This window comes from Mirounga leonina, unplaced genomic scaffold (genome assembly GCF_011800145.1).
Source record: "Mirounga leonina isolate KUSES-001 unplaced genomic scaffold, KU_Mleo_1.0 Mir_178, whole genome shotgun sequence".
NCBI lineage: Eukaryota > Metazoa > Chordata > Mammalia > Carnivora > Phocidae > Mirounga > Mirounga leonina.
This window is the reverse complement of record NW_023270464.1, coordinates 19,705,631-19,718,699: the sequence shown is the minus strand read 5'-3', so window position 1 is coordinate 19,718,699 and position 13,069 is coordinate 19,705,631. Positions and strand designations below refer to the sequence as shown.

Genomic DNA, 13,069 nt, shown 5'->3' with positions numbered 1-13,069 from the left:
GGATGGATGGATGGATGGATGGATGGATGGATGGATGGATGGATGGAGGAAGGGAGGGATGGACATATGGAAGGATGGAGGGAGGGATGGATGGAGAGATAGATAGAGGGATGGATATTGAAAATATCCAGTTGACCCAAATTGAAAGTGTTACCTTCTCTTATCAAGAGTTATTTATCCGCATAACAAACAAGATTTGGAAGGTTTTAGTTCTAAATAAGCCTTCTTCTTTTGTTAGGAAGCCATATCCCCTCAACCTTCAGGCTCCATCAGGTCAAGTTAGTGCCCTCAAAATTAAGAATGAATGGGCATTCCCTAGGTCACGTAAGCAACAAAGACCAGTGGAAGGACTTTGGAATGACAAGATCCACTTCCCATCCTTCCTCTGGGGATTTTCTAGGTTTCTGTCATGAACCCTTGAGGGTCAGTGTCCTCATCTATAAGACAGAACAATCACACCTCCCTCACAGGTGGCAGAGAGAGCGATGTTAAGTAACGAGTGTGAAAACTTGGCATAGAGTGGACCCTTAATAAATGTTCATTTTGTTCCAATCTCTAATTCTAAAGAACTTAAGGAATGGTGAAAGCAAAAGGTCCTTGAAAAACAAAACACCAAATAAAGGCTTCTCCCCACTTCTAGCTCAGCATCCGGCTACATGCCACCATCCCTTTCATTCTCCGTTTTGACTGGCACCAAGTCAGTCCTCAGACACTGACAGATGCTAATTCTTGCCAACTTTGTCCCTTTCTCATTTGGCACTTGTCCTTATGGGATTTTTCTTTTTCTTTGCTTCTACTGATGCTTGAAATTAAAACAGACTTCATTTTGTTTTCATGTTTGTGTTGCGGTTGAGGTAGGGCTCTGCAAATCCCTCAGTCTCAGACTCCCCAAAAGAGAGCATTTCTGTGATCTCTAGAAAGTCTACATAGTGCTTGCTACCTAAAATCCTCTTGATTTGTCCAAACCTTTCTGTTTAGGTCCAGGGGGAAGGCTCGGTTTCTGTTCTGCCTGGCCCTATGGATGTACAATAGATGGATATACCCACATCCTCCATGGAGAATTCTATGAAGGAAATTTTCAAGCAGACGTTTTGGAAACAGAATTCCCAAGCATTGTGAATGAAACATATCAATCACCATTTTTTTCGCTCATCCCCCTCTTTGCAGCCAAGGGGCTGAAATCACCTGTTGTTGCCTTGGAAGTAATCCTTGGAGGACGGAGACCAAGGGAAAAAGTGAAGTTGTTGTCCCATCCGGGTTTTATATTATCTAGGCTTAATGCTAACTCGAGGCAGGAAGCTTCACATCCTGCAGCCTGATTCTCAATCCATAATAGATAATGTTCCTGGAGCCCAAGTTGAGAAAAAGGAGTACGCGATGCACATTTTGGCAAAGATGCAGACCTCAGATTCAGTGTGAATAGCTAGAACATAAAATAATAAAGTACAAATGCAAACAGCAAAACTGTGCCCCCATCGCGGCTCAGAGCGTGCCAAAGCTGACCGAATAATTATACATTTTTCATGTGTGACTAAGGGACTTAATTGGCATGTTGTGGGACGCCGCCGGGTGAGGACTTGCGACATTAGATCTGGCGTGGAGACCACATCCTGCTACCCTGGCAGCTCCCCATCTTCTCCATTAGCTCAAACCACATGGAGAGACGAGAGCAGGACAGAATGAGACACCTTCCTTTTTTTCCAAGTATACTGGAGTCTGCCCAGGAAACAAAGCAGGGCAGGTTGATGATGAATGGGGTAGACCAGTGTTCCCAGCTTCTCCCCTGTGCACTCAACCAGGGAAATCATAAAAAGTACAGTCGTTTGAACAGCCATTTATAGTTTACAAACGCTTGTCAAATGGATTCTCTTCATCCTCGCACAAAGCACTGAGGAACGTATAATTGTCCCCCTTTTACAGATATAGAAATGAAGGCTCAGAGAGGTGGAGGGACTTGCCGAAGTACATACAGCTGGTAAGTGCCAGCAATGGGGACAGGATCCAGTTCTCTCTGTCTCTCACACCTGCGCTGTGCCCTGCCTCTCCCTCGCCCAGGCCCCCGACACTCAATCTGATTTTCTGCTCAAACCCAAGCTGTGAGTTGGGAACTTGAAAAATGTCTGGGTGAAAATCTGATTCTCATACCTTCAGGACAGAGGTAAGCTGTGTGTAAACTGAGGTGGGAAAAAATCACTTCCCCCTTTCCTCAACTGCACAACAAAAGGTAATATGCGGAAATGGATGATTTCTTCATGACCGGGTTTATTTTGTTATTGTGTCCCGAAAAGGCAGAAGTGGTGATACTCTGGCATGAGGATTTCTACTATCCTATCACAGGGACATCTGTCAGCCTCGTGCTTGCTTTGTCTGTTTGTCTGTTCTCCTGCTCTCTCTCTCCCTTCCCTTGGCAATGTTCTGGGGTGCTCCTGAAAGACACAAGGAACTCATCCTCAGCTCATATCCTGCTCATGCGTAACCACTGTCTTCCTCAGAGGTCTGAGAAGCAATACAAAGCTCCTATCCCCTTTGTGCACAAGGAAGGAGGGACTAGCTTGAACAAGTAAGAACTTTGGGATTCCCCAGTTGAAAGAATTTTGGTGAAACTTTTCTCAGAAACCCAGTGGCTCTCGAGGGTAGAGCATCAAACCTATAGTGAAACATCATTCCACAGAATATCGGCTTTGGGTTCTCTTTTTTTAAAGTATGTCAGAGTTCTGACATCCACTGCCAAGACAGGAACAGGGCTCATGGAGACACTTGGAGAGGGCTGGGCCAGGAACCCAAATCAATTCAACAACTACATTCTGATCAGTGAAGCGCACAGGGGAAGCATGTTCCAGTTAGTTTAATGTTCTGGTTAATTGGGAACTAAGTAGGGTATATTGAACATAATTAAATCTTTCTTTGATGATTGAGAATCTTGCATTGCCCTGGAGTGATCATTCTAAATATCAATTATAAATCCCCACTGGTGGGAATACAGGAGATTGAGATGGACCTGCAGTGACTTCCAGCCCAACTGCAAATTTATTTTGAGGTCCACTCCTACCCCTCAACACTTCTAGCCCAGATGCATTCTTGCCTTTTATGCACTGGATAGAAGGGGTCAAGAGACACTAAGTCAACCGGATATAGAAGTTCTTTTGTACGAGTCCCAGTTTCTCTATCAAGTAGTTTCATGACCTTGGGGAAGCTATTTTACTTCGGAGACTCGGTTTCTTTGTCCACCACTGGAAGGCTGGATTTATTGGTTCTTAAATTTTTTAGGGATAAAGATTTCCTTAAGGATCAGAGGAAAACTACATAACAGGGTAAGATGAATGTCAGTACAAAACATTTACATTCTGAATCGGGGTGGGGTCACGGGACCCCTGAAGCCCATCCTCTTATGAGGCCTGTCCATGGACTTCAGGTCCAGAATCCTGTAGCATAAGACCTCTTCAGCCCCTGTGGGGCATTCCCTGCAATGGGTTAAGTGCAAGCATCTACCCAAGCCTTAGAGCGGTGGTTCTGGGCCTTAACTGCACATTGAATCCACCTAGGGAGTTTTCAAACTTCCAGTGCTCAGGTTACTCCCCAGACCAATTAAATCCAAATTTTAGCGAATGGGTCCAAGATGTAACCATTTTTTAACACCCTGCAGGTGATTCTAGTGTGAAGACAAGTTTGCAAACTACTATTCTAGGACAAGAATTCTCCAAATCAGGAATGAACAGGATCCCCCAGAAGGAGGCAGATTCCTAGGCCCCTGGCTCTGGTGATTCCGATTCCTTTTGGCCACATCCCACTGGGAGGATACATGCTTAGCATGAATCCTAGGCAGTCCTGCTGCAGACCCCTCTTTGGGGCCCCTGCAATAGCCATGTAGCTGGAGAAGCCCAGAGGGGTCCTCTTCCCGGCTCCCCCTTTTGTTCCAGGCTGTTCTAGGCATTGCTAGCATGGCTCCTGCCAGGTCTTATTTTCTCCATCTTTCCCATCTCTAGCAAACCCGGATCTTTCAGCCCAAGCCTCTAATCCCACCAGGTTCAATAATTTAAGCAGAGCACACTCATCGACACCGTGGTAGTTAATATTTAAAGACCATAGCATCACTTAGGTCAGCCTCAAGGTGAGAGCTGCTCCTGGCTCCCGTGCCTTGCTCTCCCTGGTTGGCAAACCGGCCATCGGTGCCAGAGGGGACTGCGGGAGCCCAGCCCCGAGGCAGCCTGGCCAGCAGAGCCCGAGCCTGCCGGGCTGCGCTCCCCTCCACCTCTTCCTACCTGAAGCGTGCGCAGCAGGACCTGCAGCCCACTGGCTTCCTGTTCGGCCATCCCCTCGCTGGTCCCGGGGCAGCGGCTGCCTGCGGCCAGACCGGGGCTGGAGGGAGGCGGCGGCTGCCAGACTGAGCTCGCTGCCCACCTCGCGGGAGAACTGCTGCACGGAGGCTCAGCTGCACATGGTGCTGCGTGTGAAGTCACCGTGGTGCAACCCTAGCCCTCGGCTCAGGCGCAAAGGCCCCCCGACTCCCACAGCGGGGATTAGGTGAGCCCCGGGCCAGGGAGGGCTGAGCATTTGGGCGTGGGGGGTGGAGAGGGCACCAGCGTGAGTCACTCACCCACCTCCAGGCCCACGCAGGAGCCACCCTGGAGGGTTGACAGGCATTCCCAGCTGACCTGGTCAGGCTCCCTGTGGAGGCTCGCTCGGCCCTCCCCGCTCGTCCCCTCCCTTTATTTTGGTCTGTTGCCGGCTCCCGGGTAACAGGAGACCCAAGAGTGCTTGCACAACCGTGCAGGCAGGGCACAGAAGCCCAGCCCCCTGAGGTCCCCAGCTCAGCAACTGGAGCTCTGGCCGAGAGGGGAATGAGCACCAGACATCTTCTCCCAGCAGGGTCCCTTACGTAACCTGCTAACTTGCACCGGCCCCCTATGGAGGTCATGCTGTTATTGCCCCATCTTCGTTTTACAAATGACCGAAGCGAGGCATGGCCATGTTGAGCCCTAGGAACAGCTCACAGAGAGGCAAGCTGGCACCGAAGCTGGGCACTGACCGTGACACTACCCGGCCTCTTGCGGCTGCGAGCACGTGACCCAGGTAATGGAGCTTGGCGAGCCGGCCCTGGCTGAGTCTCGTCGAGACCCAGGGGAGGATCCATGATCTCTTTCTGGGCCTTCCGCTTGTGTGTGTGAGAAGGGTTTTAGCGGCTAACTGGTCACCTAATCCTCCTCCCCGTGTCAACACCTGGGTGGCCCTTAGGGGCTGGCATCTCAGAGCGTGGTTGGGGGCATCACAGGGGAGCTTGTTGACACCCCTCCCCGCGACCAGAGCTCCTGGATCAGAATCTGCATTTTCGCAAGATCCCCAGAGGATTCACAGCTGGTGAACAAAATTACTGGAGGACTGAAGTTTGGGAAGCCCCTGTTTTGACCGTATTGATTACATTGCCAGGAGCAGCCGGTGTGTGTGATGTCTGACGATTTTTAACCCCACAACAGGGGCCCAGCAGACTCACAGCACAACTCCAGCGTGTGAAACTGGAGAGTGAGCTCCCTGAGGTTTGTGGCCACCCGAGAGTCCAGCTAGACAGAAAGGCCTTGGCTCATGGCCAACACCCTCAAGCCGAGTTTGGGGGAATTTTCGTGAGCCTCAAGGCATTCAGCCAGCAGTGGCCCAAGCACGTTGTGGTGATGGAGGAAAGAGAGTTTTCATTTCTTGATCCCCCTTGGCTTCATGTCCCGAAGTCCTGAGTCAAGAGTCAGGCAGTATCTTGGTCATTCCCTCCTCAATGCCAGGCCTGGCCGAGCCCTCAGATTCAAGGACAAGTTCATGCAGTTCCTGTCCTCCAGAAACTTCCACTCTTAATGGCTTTAAATGTGAAGACTTTTCATGCCAGGAACTGATTATAACATTTTGTGTTTACTTGGGGAGTGGTGGTGCTTGAGCCCCTCTTTTCTCCTTACACTTCCTACCAGCTTCAATGACAGGAGGGAAGGAATAAAGACTCCTAAGGATTTCCACCTTCTGTGAGAGGTGGAACTTTTCAGGGCACATGATCTATGATCCTCGCAGGTCCCGTGTGATTATCTTAAGGGCAGATTACTCCATGCTCCTTGACTACAGATTAAAGAAACGGGAGGGTTGGGAGGAATGAAACCTCACTATATGTACCTAAAGAATAGTTTATTTATTTATTTTTAAAGATTTTATTTATTTATTTGACAGAGAGAGACACAGCGAGAGAGGGAACACAAGCAGGGGGAGTGGGCGAGGGAGAAGCAGGCTTCCCACAGAGCAAGGAGCCCGATGTGGGGCTCGGTCCCAGGACCTTGGGGTCATGACCTGAGCCAAAGGCAGCCGCTTTACCAACTGAGCCACCCAGGCGCCCCTAAAGAACAGTTTAAATAAAAACCACCCTCATAGTGAGAATTCATAAAAATGACCTCTGATGACAAACTACAGGGATTGTGGTCATACTCCCTTATGTTAGCATTCAAGTAAAATTGTCCCCATTTGAAAGGGTTTCTTGGTTCAGCTCACTGGAATTGTGTAGCACAGAGTGAGGCAAAAACCCTACACAGAAAGGAATCACCCTCTTCTACTTAATGATACCTTTCCCTTGCAGCACCATGAACCTTGTTTCCAGTAAGATCCCTGGGAAAGGGATGTACTCCTTCTTTCTCTGGAGACATACCTGTGCCCCATGCCCAGGTTGGGTCCATTTCCCCATCACCCCTGACAAAGCTCCACCCTCTAGAGAACCATCACCCACTTGCCCACACAGAGACACATGGATGCTAGACTAGGAATAAAGTTCTGGTTTGTGTTCTCTGGTTTTCTAACAAAATTAGGGCTCGCCTCTAGCTTGTTTTCAGCTTTCCATCAGTCTGCTTCAACACACTCCTCCTTTGGTCCCCCAACACTCACAGCTCAACATTGCCCTGTGGGGACTCCAGCAACTCTGCTCGTACCACCCTCCCCTCAGCAGAAACCTCTTCTCTCACAAACTGGATGAGAAAACCCCAGACGTGTCTGCATCCAAACCTCTCTTTTCTGGAATCCATCTTAATGAGAGTCCATTTCTGTTTGTGGACTGATTAATTTAATCTGAATATGAATGGGTGATAGCAGCTTAGTGTGTGCTTTCCCATTAGTATTTGAATTTTAGCAGGGAATTTTCTAAAAGACAGGAGCCGAGACCCAAGCTTGGATAATACACTATCTCACCCACAGTAGATTGAAATGAGTGCCCATTAAACCACATGGGGCAGCCAACAATGGAAGGTCAGGCCCTGGGGCAGGCCAAGGAGGAGGCTAGCTTGTACAGAAGAGAAAGGCTCTCCTACTTGCTTCTCTTTGTACATTACCAGGGAGGCATTTAGGGAAGCCACAGGCAGACCCAAGCAGAAGCTGAGCTAGAACTCAGTCCTCTGGCTTCAAAGACCATTTAATATGGTCCAGAGATTCCTATTGCAATTCAGGGATCCCCAAGACCACCCTCAGATTCAGTGATTCCCTAGGAGGGCTTACAGAACTCAGAAAAGCCATTATACTCAGTTACTGTTTATTATCATAGAAGGATGCAGATTAAAATCAGCAAAGGGAAGAGGCACGTAGGGCAGGGTTCAGGAGAGACCAGGCATGAGCTTCCAGTTTTCCTCCCCCCAGAAGAGTCATGCAGATGCTGCCTCCTTGTCCTTCCAACTACATTGTCAACCAGGGAAGCTCACCCATGCCTTGCTGTCCAGCGTTTTTCCTGGGGGTTGGTCGTGTAGACATGGCTGACCTTAGCTCCTCCAGAGGTCAAGCTAATGCCATGTGGCCTGAGGTCTCCCCTAAATCATATTGTTGGTATAGACTATCTACCATGGCCCAAGGCCTCCAGGCAAACAAAAACACTCTTATCAAGCCAGGACATTCCAAGGACTTAGAGATTACCTTTCAGGAGCTGGGCAAGAGCCAGACCTTTCTTTGGGCAAGGCTAACCCTTTACAGCACACCTTCCCTCAAATCCCCATAATCCCAGACCCAAGATTCTCCTAGTATGTCGTGGATAAGATGGTGAAATAAGTGTAGGCATGGACAATTAGGATGACTTAATAGCTACTATAATGCCAGTATGCAAAGGGTGGTAATAAGTTGACACTGATGTGTAACATCATCCAGAGAATTCAGTCCCTGGCTCTTTCCTAGTCAACGATTTTATCAATGACTAGGATGAACATAAAGCCTGCATGCTCATCAAATTTTCTGATGACAGTTGAGAAAAATAAAAATATGTCATATGACATAGCTGGGATCCAGAAAGATTCCGCAGTCTTGCGTGCCAGAGCAGATCCTACAGAATGAAATACACCAGAGCCAAGTGGAAGCTCCTTCCCCAGGATCCCCAACACCAACTGTGCAAAAATAAGGTGCGGAGACGTGGCTAAACAGTGTTGACAGAGCAAAGGCTTGGGGGTTTAGACAGAGGTAAGACCAATATGAGTTTTCAGCATGGCCCATATCCTAAAGTGTCTTTTCGATCTAATGTCATTGCCCTCAAAGTGTGGACAAACATTGCATCCATAGCCAGGATGATGAGGTCCCCTGTGCTCAGGGCTCAGCATGACGTCTCGCACAGAGAAGTGTCCATCAATGAGAGCCATGTATTATTTTCACAGACATCACCAGTAGAAATGTCATAACCACAACAGATGAGAGCCCATCCTGCTCATTTCTACTCAGCCTCTAGAGGTAAGTGACAGCTGTCCCCAAGGCTGGCAAGGATGTGGAGGAGGAATGGGTTCCAAAAGTGAGAACCAGGAGCAAAGGGCAGAGCTTCAAGGAGTCTCAACTGGGACAGGCACAGAACTGCCCTGAACTTGTATGGCTGCCACACGGGGCTATTCCACAACCCTGGGGTTTCCCAGCAGGGACTGAAAGAACATTTGGTCTAAAGGTTCCAGAGGGGAATTCCAGGACTGGGGTGTCTTGGACAGACCATACATTCGGCAACATTGCTGAGATGAAGAGAAAGATAGGGGCTCATTGGCTCCAGGTCACAGGCTCTCTGCAATGTGTCTCACTCTCCCTGGTGGCACATGGGATGATTTTGGTGGCAGTTTAAATTTCAATAGACAGGTTATATTTCAACCTATATTACCAAAAAAGTAACAAATTAGCATAATAAAACTATGTTTTCTCAGGTATTAATGTTCGTGATGAAGTTTAAAGTTTAAAAACGAGTCAATGTTGAATTGTACACGTAGCGCCCGGACCTGGCAAAAATCTGGAGGGATGGAGGTTAATAGCTAGAAGTATTGGAAGGATCACATTTCTCCATGCTTCCTAATACTTAGCTCAGATAATCTTCTCCCTAATCTGATAGTGAGACCAAATCTCACTCAAATAATAGCTAACTCCCCCTTTCCTTAGATACATTTTAAGCTTATTAGTATAAATATTTTCCCAAATAGGGGCGCCTGGGTGGCTCAGTCGTTAAGTATCTGCCTTCGGCGCAGGTCATGATCTCAGGGTCCTGAGATCAGTCCGGCATCAGGCTCCCTGCTCAGCTCCCACTCCCCCTGCTGGTGTTTCCTCTCTCGCTGTCTCTCTCTCTCTCTATCAAATAAATAAATAAAATCTTCTAAAAAAAAAGATTTTCCCAAGTACACGCATGTGACCAGTCTATCTATAACAGTGACTTACATATAATCTTAGGATCTTCAAGCTTCCCATTTCCTGCTCTGGTTTTCCTCATTTTTACTTTCCTGGGGTTTTCTTCTCCCATCTCATCTCCAGCACACCCGTGTGCATACACACCAGCACACGCACACACAGATACACACATGCGCCATAACCTTCTGCCAATCAGAAGAAGCCTGCCTTGATAACATATTAGAGTTGGTAGACTATCCCCCTTGTCTCTCCAAAGATTTCCTTCCCTTGTCCAAATGCATGAAATTCCTAAGGGAGGAGGGGAGCAGAGGAGTAGAAGAAAAGGAAATCTGGGCACAGGAGCTGCTGTTTGGGGTACATCATCCAAATTTAATCTTTGTACTAGCCCTCTGCGGCAGACATCATTTCTATTTCTAGATGAGAAAACGAGGGTTACGTTACATAGGAAGTTGCACAGGGATTTACTCCTGGATCCATCAACCCCCCGGGGCCTGTGCTCTCCAAGGAGAGAGGAGGGGCTGAAGGTACAAAAACCCTGGAAGGATTCTTGATGGATTTACATTCACTAGGGAGACATGCAGACTCTTCCCTGGGAACAGAGGAGGGTGCAGGGTGCAGGAGAGCAGGTCCTGCAGTGAGGACGGGATAGTAGCCTCCAGGAGCCTTAGCTGGCCTGGAAGTGAACCAGTGGCTTAGATGCTCAGGAAGGCAGGTGCCTCCAGCAGAAGAGAAAGCATGACAATGGAGATTCCCTCCCCCACAGTACCTGAGACCAGCCCTTCTGACAAGCCTCTCCACTTTCAACACCAACCACCTGGGATCAAACTTTTGTCCCCTTACTTCCAATAGCTATGTGACTTCTGGAAAGTTACCTAAACTCTCTGTGCCTCAGGTTTCTCATCTGTTAAATGGGGGAGGGGGGGCCCGCGGGGGGGGGTCGAGAATGCCACCTTCCAGGGCGGCTGGGAGAACTGACAGGAGTAACATGATGTTCTTAGCATCATGACCCACCCAGGTGCCCCCGATATACGCCGTTGTTGTGATTACTATTACTCTTGTCACGGATTCAGTAATACCTACCCCAAATACCTGGTGGGAGGATGAAAGGAGCAATTATATGTGAAAGTGGATAATGGCAGGTGAGGAATGGGTGGGAAATTACTGAGCAGTGGGGCCCTGGGCCCCCTGCTAAATTAAAGGGTGCTGGGTAGAGGAAGTGACTTGACAGCCATGTTTCAGCCCAGTGGGGAGGTTGTGAGTTCTCATCAGTCCCAAGTGTCTCTGAAATGAACTCCCTTAACCGCAAGGCACCTGGGCTCCTGGTGCCACGGCTGCCCGAGCTGAGACACCGAAGCAAGGAGCAGCGTCATCCTGGTTGGAAGGATAAGGAACCAGAGCACCACCTGCCATTGCCGGGGGCCCACGGTGAGCCAAACCTGCGGGGTATGCGGCCGCACCACCCTGGGCACTTTGCCATTTGAACAAGGGTTAACTCGGCACTTAAAGGTGAGTGGGCTGGGGGCGCCTGGGTGGCTCAGGTGGCTAAGTGTCTGACTTCGGTTCAGGTCATGATCTCAGGGTCCTGGGATCGAGCCCCACATCGGAGGGGGTGTTGCGGGGGGGGGGTCCCTGCTCAGCAGGGAGTCTGCTTGTCCCTCTCCCTCTGGTCCTCCCCCTGCTCATGCTCATGCTCTCTCTCTCTCTGTCAAATAAATAAATAACATCTTTAAAAAAAATAACAGGCGAGGGGTCTGAAGCAGCATAGCCATCTCAGCTACCACCAGACTTGGTGACAAGGGCAACACAGGACACGATAGAGTGGGGCACAGAGAGCATCTTCAGGCAACACCAAAATCAAGACTGTCCTTGGGTCAGGCACAGGAAGATCCTGAGCTCATGTCCTCCCACAGAGGCACCAAATCTGCAGCTACATGCGGAACACTTCCCTCCGATAAAGAACTAGAAATGAGGGCGCCTGGGTGGCTCAGTTGGTTGGGCGACTGCCTTCGGCTCAGGTCATGATCCTGGAGTCCTGGGATCGAGTCCCGCATCGGGCTCCCCCTGCTCGACAGGGAGTCTGCTTCTCCCTCTGACCCTCCTCCCTCTCATGCTCTCTGTCTCTCATTCTCTCTGTCTCAAATAAATAAATAAAATCTTTAAAAAAAAAAAAAAAGAACTAGAAATGAACTGAACTGCTCCACCACAACAAAGTATAAGAGGACCACATCGAGATGCGTTGGGGAGGCAGAGACATGGTCTTACCAAAACCCCTCCCGTGATGTGGTGACACCCCAAGTCTGCACTCTCTCCTGGAGGAGTAAGGGGTTTGTTCCCCCCACCTTGCACCCCAAACTTTGGGCCCTGCCCTGGAGAGACAAGCCCCCAAAACATCTGGCTCACAAAACCAACAGGACTGAGGTTCAAGGGACCCAAAGGGCTATAGGGAACTGAGATACTCCTTTTAAAGGACTCATGTGTGGTCTCACTCACCCCCGGAACCCAGGGCCAAAGCAGCAGTTTGGAAAGCACCTACCTAGAACACCTGTGATGGAGCTTCGTTTATTAATATTAAAGCATCGGCCAGAGGGCAGGGGACAACTGGGACTGTCTCCAGAGACAGAAACGCTGGCGAGCACCCTTTCTGCGTTCTCTCTTGACCCTGCTAGCATAGACAGGCAGGTACAGACATGGCACTCTCCCACTGCTTTACTGAAACAGGTGGCCATGTGCAGTTCAACCACACACTCCCGCTGCCTTGCTGGGGCCAGAGGGTCTGAACAATCATGGCATTCTCCCCCTGCCTTGCTGGAGCTGGTGGGCATGTGCAGACATAGCCTATTTTTGCTGCCTCCCTGAAGCTAGTGGGCACGCACAGACAAGGCATTCTCCTGCTGCCGTGCTCAAGTCGGTGGGCACACCCTGCCTGCCATGCTCTCCCCCGTTGAAGTTGGAAGGCAACTGCAGTTCACACGGGAAATGCCCCCGTGATTTCCTGGCCCTGGTGGCCAGGGAGGCTGGCATTCCTGGACTCCACGGGACTATAACAACAGGAAAGACAATTCTTAGCTGGCTGCCACCCTCAGAGCACTGCACAGACAGTAGACTGAAACACATCCTCAGTCTTCCTGTGCAAAAGGCCCATTTACTTGTCCTGAATCCCCAGCCTGAGGGACAGGTGTCAGGCTGGCCACAAATCTAGAGACCACAGAAGAGCTCTCAGGAAACTTAGGCAGGGAGACATACCCTCCTTACATGCTCCCCTGGCCTGGCTACAGCTTGCTGGTACTCCCCAGGAAAAAGCTTAGACACCCATCTGGAGCCCTGATTTTTGCAAGTGTTACTCAGGGGATACCATCACATCTCCTGGTCTGGAGGCCAGCAGGATTTACATTTGCAATCCCATGGGATTACATATATTTGCATACTTTAAAAGCTG

The 13,069-nt window shown here is 49.5% G+C and overlaps 1 protein-coding gene and 1 long non-coding RNA gene across 3 annotated transcripts in view; one reads left to right on the top strand and one right to left on the bottom strand.

The window, feature by feature from the left end:
• The window catches only part of AGBL1 (ATP/GTP binding protein like 1), an 813,331-nt gene extending 809,007 nt beyond the window's left edge, over positions 1 to 4,324 (bottom strand). The window contains exon 1 of the mRNA XM_035024092.1: positions 4,260 to 4,324. Coding sequence (XP_034879983.1) covers positions 4,260 to 4,310 — 51 coding nt within the window. The 5' untranslated portion in view covers positions 4,311 to 4,324. The remainder of the gene's footprint in view (positions 1 to 4,259) is intronic.
• Positions 4,325 to 4,447: 123 nt separating this feature from the next.
• LOC118023030 lies at positions 4,448 to 11,764 on the top strand. 2 transcript variants are annotated; one of them, XR_004682638.1, is made up of 5 exons: positions 4,448 to 4,521; positions 4,975 to 5,070; positions 8,637 to 8,709; positions 10,941 to 11,139; positions 11,376 to 11,764. It is a non-coding gene; the product is annotated as an uncharacterized LOC118023030 (long non-coding RNA). The 2 variants fall into 2 exon arrangements; XR_004682637.1 differs by lacking the exon at positions 4,448 to 4,521 and having other exon boundaries at positions 4,568 to 5,070; positions 11,376 to 11,761.
• Positions 11,765 to 13,069: the final 1,305 nt, after the last annotated feature.